The following is a 9,675-nucleotide window of genomic DNA, read 5'->3' on the forward strand; positions in this document are numbered from 1 at the left end:
GAGCAATCAAAGAATAAAAATACCTTTCTACTGTACATGCACTGGTGGAAAGGCCTTCGGCTGGATTACTCACTATTTATTGTAACTTTTATTATAAAATACTTGTTTGGGGAAAATCCTCTAGGGCAGCAACATTCATGCTGTGAGATCAGATGCCTGCTGACTTCATGAAGAGAAGAAAAGGATACTATGTCTGGTATTAATAGCGTTTGGAGATTTTTCTCTCTCTGCTATTCACATTGCAGTCTCTGGATTGCCTCAAGGAACAGGAGTGTGAAAAGGGAAAATTTTGAAGAAACACATGATAAGACCTTTTTGGAAGGAAGGTGCGATGTAAGAACGGCTCACATTGTTCAGATCAAAGCCCAGCACGCCTAGTGTCCCGTCTCTGCCGAAACTCCGAGCAGATTCCTAGGGAGCACTATCAGAACAGGGCCAACAGACAGCGATACTTTCCCAGAATACTTTCCGCTTCCAAGAAGCACTTCCTGAGCCAAAAGTGGTGTCTTTTGTCTTTAATATCCCTCAGTGGATTTTTCTTCCATGAAGCTGTAGAGTAGCTCTTTGAACTCACATAAGGGAGTCTTGTGTTTTGCATTGTGGTGCTTCTCTAGACTTTGGCTCTGACTGTTGGGAAAAGTTGCCTTCTTCCTGCTATTTTTGTATTGCAGGGTTTATGACGATCATAGCTAAAAACACAGTGCCCCAGATTTGCCACAGAAGGCCAGTTAAGAGTGATTTTTAGTCCTTTCCGTAACAGAAGATTATGTCCCTAGGTGTGCAGTATTCTATATGTCAGAATAGAGCTGGGCCCCGGGTGTGTTTTAGTCTTTTTTTTTTAATTCATATTTTAGTTCGGTTTTATTCCGCCTGAACTGCGGATTAACCTTGCTAAGACAGTTACTGGGCGTCTCAGCATGGCAGCTTTCATTGCTTATCGTGAGGCAGGATAGCAGCTTGGCTTGCAGGATGAACGATGGAGGAGGATGGAAGGGCAGGGCCAAGGAGCGGAGCAGGACCTCTCAGGTCACGCTGGGCCAAGATGAATGTCCAGTCTGCCAGGATAAACCTGGCTGCAGTGTGGAGAGAGCACAGGCCACGTCTAGGGTATGCTTCGATACCGTTACGGGATTGGAATAGGATCCTGCAAGTTTTGATTCGGTTTCTGCTTAACGTCGTAAAAACACTGCCAGCAGCTTTCGCTGTTGCACTGAAAAGTCTTCCCAACTTGTGGACCAGCTCTAAATACTCTTTTTGCTACGGTTGCCTTGGTAACGTGTCAAGTCACTTACCCACTCTCTATTTGGAACCCAGATGCCCTTTCTAGCCCGTCGCTGCTCTCAATCATTTGCAACAGTAATTACCTCGGTTTCCCCATCATTACCGTGGGGTCGCTGAGGACAAAAGGAACCCACGTACCAAGCAGGAAAGTGGCGATGGGGAAGAGCAGTAACACTCCGAGTGTCGCGTCCGGAGTGGGAGCCCGAGGCACCCTGACAGCAGTCGTCTGGACGCGTCCTTCCCGGCTGGCGCGTCTGCGCTCTGCAGCCTGTACAGAGCCAGAAGTTATCTCACATGTTCTCGTTATTTAACTTGTGTTGCATTTTCTTCCTTTGTTTCAGCTCAAAAAGAAGCAGGTCTACGTTGAGAAGGTGGAGAAGATGCAGCAGGCCTTGGTTCAGCTGCAGGCAGCGTGTGAGAAACGGGAACAGCTAGAACATAGGCTGCGGACCCGGCTGGAGAGAGAACTGGAATCTCTCCGGATGCAGCAGGTACCCGCTGTTTCCCTGTGCCACGCTAGGTTTCTTGTAGGATTGTACGCTATAGCCTACACCACACATAAAAGAAGGGCAGTGTTTATTTCCATCTTGTAAAATTAACAATTTTTTCTTTTGGTAGCTGGAATCCGGGGTTTGCTGGCCATTGTACTGTTTTTACTTGATTTAATTCTTCCATTCTACCCAGAAAATTTAGAGAAGAGATATCTCTTTAGATATCTTTAGATATCTTTAGATAGGGGATCCATCACGTAACAAGATTCAGACATAGCCATATAGCTAGATGGTGTTCTGTCTTTAAGTAACTGGGTTTATTTACTTTTAAATTATTTCAAACATCTTGTTGACAGTTTATAAAAAATTCATTAACAACTGGCCTGAAAAGAGGCCCTTCAAAAAACTTTTGCATTTAAAAAAAAACCCCAAACAAAACCAAACCAGCAAAACCAATTCTGTACATGCAGTTGATGGAAACAAATGGGAGCTTCACATAGAGTATATTCTTACGATTGGAACGTGAGCCTTTTTCAGTTAAAAGAATGAATGAGAAGTAGATTATGCAGCGGTGTTATGAATTGGATGTGAAGTTTCAGTGTTATTTCAACCTATGTCAAACACAGGTGAACTGTCAGGTTTGTAAATTCTACTAGAAATAGAATGCAGGCCTGTGTTCTAAATCGCGTTTAGTTGCAGGTTATGTTTATCCCCCAACTTCCACCTCCGCATAGGAGCGGATATTTAAATCTTAAACCAATACAAAAATACTTGTTAGTAGGAGTTACAGGAACTTGATAAACTTTTCTGTGCCACCTTTGGAAGATGAGGTACTCTGAACTCCACAGTTTTTGACATTGAGCCTGAATCAGCACAAAAAAATAGCTTTCTTGTCATGGTTAAGAATTCTAGGCTGTACATAAAAATAAAAAAAAATAGTTTAAAAGAAAAGAAATTGGGCTATTTTAAGTCAAATATCCTGCAAATCACAGGTAAGACTTCCATATAAAACTATGCGTTTTATCCATTGAACTATTAGCTCAGCAAATCTCTACTCTTTCTTGTTTTGAAAAGGAACGGCCTGTCTTCCAAATCTTGCTTTAGGACTGAATTATTTTTGATCCCCAGCTACTTAATCCACTTAATCCACACTGATAATATCAATTTAATAACCAAATCCTTTCAAAATATTTTGGATGTATTTTTTTAAAGGCATGATAACTCTTTTGTATACTTGTTAGTGTTTTGCTGGAACAGTGTTGGAAGTAAGTGTGTGTTACTTTAGGTATTATGGATGGGCTGTAGACATCAGACCTGAATAGCATGATCTAGCTCTCGGATGCACATGTGGGGCTTTGCACAGGGAAAAAGGCTTTAGGAGGAGTACTTTCCAGCTCTGGAATGGCACCAGGAAGCACTCCAGCATGGGTGCTGTGAGTTAAGCTGTGTTTCCTGGGAGCAGTGCTTGATGTTTTACGACTTCTGACCTTCATCGTTTGGAAAATAAAAGGAGCCTTTGCTGCATTATGTGAGCTTGTTTCCCGGTTTCGACAGAGTGAGGCTGAACTGCCCCTGCAGATGTTTCAGGTTCAGCTCTAAAGGAGACCGTTACCATCACCTAGTCTGGCCAACATGGCATAGGCCACCACATTTCACTCTGGGAGGGTTCTTGCATCAAGCCAGTGCTGCTTTGGACCAGCCTCTGTCCTTCAGACAAAAAGCAGACAAACCAATCCTGAGTCTTACAGATGCATCCTGAAACTTCTTTTTTTTTTTTTTTTTTTCCTTTTGGAAATCAGCGTCAGGGTACATCTCAGGCTGCCAATGTCTCGGAGTACAACGCCACGGCACTTATGGAACTCCTGCGCGAGAAGGAAGAAAGGATTCTTGCTTTGGAAGCTGACATGACCAAGTGGGAACAGAAATACCTGGAGGAGAGTGTCATGAGACAATTTGCTTTGGATGCAGCTGCAACTGTGGCTGCTCAGAGGTAAATGAGACTTTTCATAGTACAGGGATTATTTTCTTTTTCCAGTTGAACGTCATATTTCCCACCAAGGAATGTTGTCATACCATCCTCCTATGATACTTTGCCTTGTGGTCTGAACGGCTTCTCAGAATTCAGCGTGCAAGTGGAGTTGGCTGCTTTTCCTGAGAGCTGTGCAACTGCCAACAATCGGAAACTTTTTTCCAGGAGAAGATTCCTCCGCATGCAGGAGCCATTTTCCAGACTAGAATTGTTCTGAGCCATTCCTAGAAGCTGTTGATTCAAAAATAGGTCTATGAGAAGGGTTTGGGGTTTTTATGTTTTTTAAACAGGAATCAGTCCTCGCTGAAGTCATGTGAGATGAGGTAAGCTTGGTGATTCACATCATTCACCCTGAATGGCTTACTTGTTCTCCAGAATGTTTTTGCAAATTACTTTGTGGTATTGTCCTTAACATAGTTACTAACCAGAAACATCTACTAGGAAATTTGGCTGAAAACATTCCACTGTGTATAGAGAGCACTGCTTGTGCAGGTGGGAAGGGAAGGGTGTCTGAAATTTGGTAACAAGCTCACATTCCAAGACAACTGTACAGAAACACTTAGTATGGCTCTAAATAGGCCCAAATGCTTCAGCTAGTTGGTAAACAAGAGCTGTTACTGGAGTGAAACTCTTTAGCGTTACATATTGCTTACATATAATTTCATTGCTCCCTAGTCTCTGGTTCTTGACGGCAGATTTTATTTTAGATTGTTTCATGAACCAGATTCAAATAGGGATGTTATCACAATCGACTTCCTAGCTCGTAAGATCGTACTAGAATTACAGGGGTAAAGTTGCAGATCCGCTGTGTTAGCATTTAAAGACTTATCTTATCTTGCTCCAGAAGCCAGCTGTTATTTTAGGATATTGATGCTTCTTGTGCACCGTTTTCCACCTCCCCAGAGATTCTCTAAAGGCTCTGGCTACTGCTTGTCCTTAGAGGCCATGTTATATTTTCAGCGTGCGCTGATAAGTAGGGGTCTGGTCTATTGTTTATCATGGAACGAGAGGGGCTGTGTTCAGGTTTTGTTAAATGAACAAGAATGCCTTCCAGTCAGGAAAGAGCCAACCTTCTGTTTTTCCATTTCCTTCCAGCTGCTTCTCCCCTAAAAGAGAGTATTCCATTAGTGTCAATACTTCTGCGAGTTTATATGTGATTGGCACCTATAGCCTCTCCTTCAAAAGTATAGGCTGTAAGGGATTCCGCTAATTTCAGCGGCAACCTCATCTACACTTGCACAAATTTCTTTCCCTTTTCTTTGGAAGTGGAAAATAGCATCCCTTAGGAAGTTGAGGTTGCAGGAAGGATGCTTTACAGCACAGGCAGGAATCTGGGTCAGGTTAGGTTTCTTTGACGAATGACCTTGTTATGCCGTTCACATTGGTGCTTTGCCATTCCTGATCTGAACTTTAGCAGAGTTAAAGGTACATTTACCAGACAGTTCTTGGACCTGCTGGGTCTGAGAGGACAGATTTCTTATTACAATGAATTGGAGCTCTTAGTAACTCCTATTTTTTTGATGTGTTTGGTTTTTTCCTAATTATTTTAATGCTTAGCTATGTCAGTAACATGCTTTTAATGTTATGAGTCATACAGTGATACAGAGCATAGCACAGTGACTTTGTTGTGACTGAAGAGCAACAAGCAGAATGAAATACTCATCATGTTTTGGTTAGTGGACTGAACAGCTATCACAGTGTTAACATCAGGCACTATATGGAATCAGTCTAAAACTGTTTACAGCCCACTCCAAGTTTTTTGGACCAAGCTGCTTAGGATTGCTTAAGAAACTTCCATGCCTAGTTCCCTTTGGTGCTCGGATTCCCCATATGATACTGTTGGAAGGGGACGGGAAAAAGCTTTACAACTGAAGCGAAGTTTGCGCTGTTTCAGCTGAAGAAAAGGGCCTAATGTTCTATACCATCCTTCCCCCTCCCCATGTCCTTGGATTTGCCTCACCTATCAGTTTGCAATAGTACAGTGAATCAGTTAGGTTATAGACTGGCCCGAGATGGACAGCGTGTTGACTGTTGTTGTAATGACTTGCATATTTTGGTAATCCTTCTTTCATTAGGACTGGGAGTTCGATTTTTGGAAGACACTGAGCCAGCCTAAACTCAAAAAAAGTGGATATTCTTGTTTGTTACTTTTGAGCAATTATTTTGTGCTGCTAGGAGGAAAGCAGCAAACTTAGCTGGTTCTTCATCTGCTCTGCTGCTTGTTCTCAGGGACACGACAGTGATCAGCCACTCGCCTAATCCTAGCTATGACACCTCGCTGGAAGCTCGCATTCAGAAGGAAGAGGAAGAGATCCTGCTTGCCAACAGGAGGTGTCTTGACATGGAGGGAAGGTAAAATGCAGTTTGGTCCTATCTGATTTCTTTTTAGGACAGGGATTTTAAATTAATTGTGTGGGTAGACGCCTCAGAACCAGAAATTCTTGTGTATTCACCAATAACAATGATGTAGGATGCCAGACACTCATTTGGCCAAGGAAGTATCTACATAGCAATCCAAAACCTGTCTTGATACTGAGGGCTAGTGCAAAAAAGTCTGGTCTTAGATTTTTTGCATCTAGCTTGTTCCTCTTCTCTCTTCAGGGCATCTTCATCAGACTCCAGGCTCCAGCCACCTCTTAACAGTCTCACAACTGTTTTTTCCCTGGGGTTAGGTCCAGTGCAGACTCCCCAAAGTGTGTTAATCCTCTTCTTTCTGTTGGTCTCATATTCTGCCCATAACCCTCAGCTTTGTCTCAAAGCCCCTTCCATGACTATTTAGAGCAGCTGCCAGTAGCCAAAGGTGAGTGGGTATTTCAGTGCCGCTCTGTCATGCATGTGTACAGGAAGCCTCATGCGTGATCTGCTCTGGTGGGCCAGTGAGCAGCCAGTGTTTGGGGCAGTGAGCTCACTGGCATCCTCTCTCTGCCTCCCCAAATGCCTAAGGGAGTCCTAGTCATGGCCATGGGGGCACTGAGGCCTCAGTCCAAGGAGACAGGAGTACACGTACATTGTTCTTCTTTGTACTTCTCAAAAAGGATTAAGACTCTGCATGCTCAGATCATTGAGAAGGATGCCATGATCAAAGTCCTGCAGCAGCGCTCCCGGAAGGAGCCTGGTAAGACAGACCAGCTCTCCTCAATGAGACCCGCCAAGTCGCTGATGTCCATTTCGAACGCGGGCTCGGGCTTGCTGTCCCACTCGTCAACACTGAGCAGCACTCCCATCCTGGAAGAGAAGAGGGAGGACAAGAGCTGGAAAGGCAGCCTAGGTAATTTTTTAAATAAGTGACAATTCAGATATGCGAGTCGCTGCTTAGAGGGGAAGCAGGAGCAGCAGGGGGAAGAAGGTGTGTCGCAGAGACAGATCAGCTGGCCTAGCGTGCAGTAAAGCTGACTGCAGGCGAGATGGGACACATTTGGAACAACTGCTTGTTTTAATCACTTTTGGGAAATAGTGACTTCTGATGTCCAGGCTCTGTCATTAAAATATGTAAGTCTTTACTCCCAGTTTGGTACCTGACCTTGCGGATATTTGGGATGTAGTTTTCAGAGTTCCCAAGCGCTTGCTTTCAGCTGGGTTGTTACAAGCTGTCTGAAGGTGTAAAGTCTCCTTGAATAGGAGCAGAGATACCAATCACGATTGCTATCCTGTAGTGCTGTGCCTGCACTAACATGACTTTTGTCTAGAATGGCTCAACACTATTGTTCAGAGAAGAGGAGCTGTAACAAAGCAAATCATAGATTTTTTTACTCTTTTTCCTGCGGGCAAGTTAGGCCCAAAGGCCATCCCTATGAGACTAAAAGACCCTGAAATGTAAATAAGAATCTGTTGCAGCTGATTTCAGGGTGTGCAGATCTACCCTGTCGTAGATGGGCCACTGCTTGGAGGCGGGGAAGTAAGGTGTTAGTGCCCAGTTGCGTACCCTTGCGTGCAGCAACACGAGGGTGCTGCTGTTCTTCAGATACTTCAGCACCCAGTGGTGAGAAGTGCTATAGAAAGGTAAATTAGTGCTGTCTGCTGGAGCACAGAGCGCTTTCCAGATCCTAGAGCAAGTGCTACAGAGGGGTGCAGAGCTGATACCAGTTAGTTTTCTGGGATTCTGAAGTGTCCTTCCCTTTTTCCACAAAGGTGTTCTGCTGGGAACAGAATATCGCTCTGAATCCATTCCTTCCACCCCCTCTCCTGTCCTCCCTTCCACACCGTTGCTGTCAGCCCACTCGAAAACAGGCAGCAGGGACTGCAGCACCCAGACCGACCGGGGCAACGAACAAAGCAAAGCTGCACCTTCCACTGCAGCTCCCACACCAGGACGACTCCCCGGTACCAACCTGGCCTACGGTGCAGACAAAACAGGTAACACAGCTCGGCTGCCCTCCCAGAGGGGCCCCTGCCGCTGACTCGCCGTCAGTTCTGCTCTGTGGGGCAGGCCCTGCCGTCCCTTTTTCCGTTCAGGAAAACTGGGTTTAGTTTCTGTGAGGACAGATGGGTTTCAGAGGCAGGCAATGTTCTGAGGGGCCTTAAGCGCTCTGAAGGAAAAAAAGCTCTGGGAGTGGTAGCATAAGCATGGACGCACTGGGCAGAGAGGTATAGCGAGATTTAAGAGTTGGGGCAGGTATATGCAAATCCCAGCATAGTCTCTGAATTAGTGTCCACGCTGAAGTAAATCACGAGTAGCGTGCGGGGTTTAAACAGCGTATGAAAATAGGCTGTGGAAGCTGGACATTCTAGCAGGTATGCAAAGCCAGGTGGACTTGGATAAGGGGGAGGGAAAAGAAGGAAAGGTAACTATCGTGATAAAGCCATCTCATTATTGTACCGTCCCAGATGCGGGACCAACCTCAGCATTGGCACAAGTAGATGCAGTTGATGGTGACTGTCACAGAAGCTGAATTTGCTTCCCACAGAGCCCCGAGCTGGCAAGAGCTGCTCATTTTCCAGCCCGCTCTGCCAAATCAATGCAGATTACACAACCTCGCCTCTTCTACTTACAGACACATTACAATTATGTTGTTCTTCATGGAAGAGTGAATTTGGCTGGTCTGCTGTGCATCTTGCCCATGCTATGCTATTTAATGGGTATAGAGGGAGACAGGGGAACAGGTTTTGTGGTGAAAGTCTACACCGACTACATTGGTTCAAATGCAGTCACTCCAGTTTTATATGCCATTGTGTATCAGTGGGAGATACCCAAAGGGAATTTGATAAAATACCTCTATTTGTCTGGCTACATACACGAAGAATTGAATTTCTAAAAATGAAGTAAGGAGTCATCAGCTGTCTTTTAACCAGTGATAGAAGATGACTTAAAATGTTAACGTCATTTTTCTAACCTCATTCAAGTTACAGCTTTGACTGTCTGTCTCTCTTGTTTTTCCTCATCATGTAGATGGGCCACTCTTCCACTCCAGCACTCTTGAAAGAAAGGCCCCTGTTCAGACCATGGGGCAGGACCTCCCAGATGGAGAGATGGTAGAATACCTCATCTGAAAGGCTGTACCAGGATCTGAGCTGGGATACAGTAGCAAGAAATTTTTAAAAGACATTTTTATTGGGAAAAAATTGTAGTACCTGAGTAATAAAAGAACACTTAGCTGTTTGCTCTTGTATATTATGTCTCAAAAGTATGGACAGGCTAATTTATAATTTGTTCTAAATTATAAAAAACCCATAACACTTGTTCTTTGAAAGTTTCCCCCTTTATTTTTTAAATACTCGATCTGGTAACATCTGGAGAAAAAACAACTTAGGTGCACTACATCTAATATTTCATTTCAGTATTTTCAAAGTCTCTTAAACAGAAGTACCTGCTCCCACAGCTGTTGATTAAATGTCTAGCTTGAAGGCAGTAAGGTGGGCATAATGGCCTCATAATGA

The 9,675-nt window shown here is 44.2% G+C and overlaps 1 protein-coding gene across 1 annotated transcript in view; it reads left to right on the plus strand.

Moving 5' to 3' along the window:
- Nucleotides 1-9,288, plus strand: part of AMOT (angiomotin) — a gene marked incomplete at both ends in the record, with an annotated part of 32,397 nt that extends 23,109 nt beyond the window's left edge. Inside the window, 6 exons of the mRNA XM_082004285.1 lie at nt 1,623-1,772; nt 3,572-3,762; nt 6,031-6,153; nt 6,837-7,069; nt 7,930-8,154; nt 9,188-9,288. Coding sequence (XP_081860411.1) covers nt 1,623-1,772; nt 3,572-3,762; nt 6,031-6,153; nt 6,837-7,069; nt 7,930-8,154; nt 9,188-9,288 — 1,023 coding nt within the window. The remainder of the gene's footprint in view (nt 1-1,622; nt 1,773-3,571; nt 3,763-6,030; nt 6,154-6,836; nt 7,070-7,929; nt 8,155-9,187) is intronic.
- Between the last annotated feature and the right edge of the window lie 387 nt (nt 9,289-9,675).

Source organism: Phaethon aethereus (assembly GCF_964289735.1).
Source record: "Phaethon aethereus genome assembly, chromosome: 10".
In the NCBI taxonomy this organism is placed as follows: Eukaryota; Metazoa; Chordata; class Aves; order Phaethontiformes; family Phaethontidae; genus Phaethon; species Phaethon aethereus.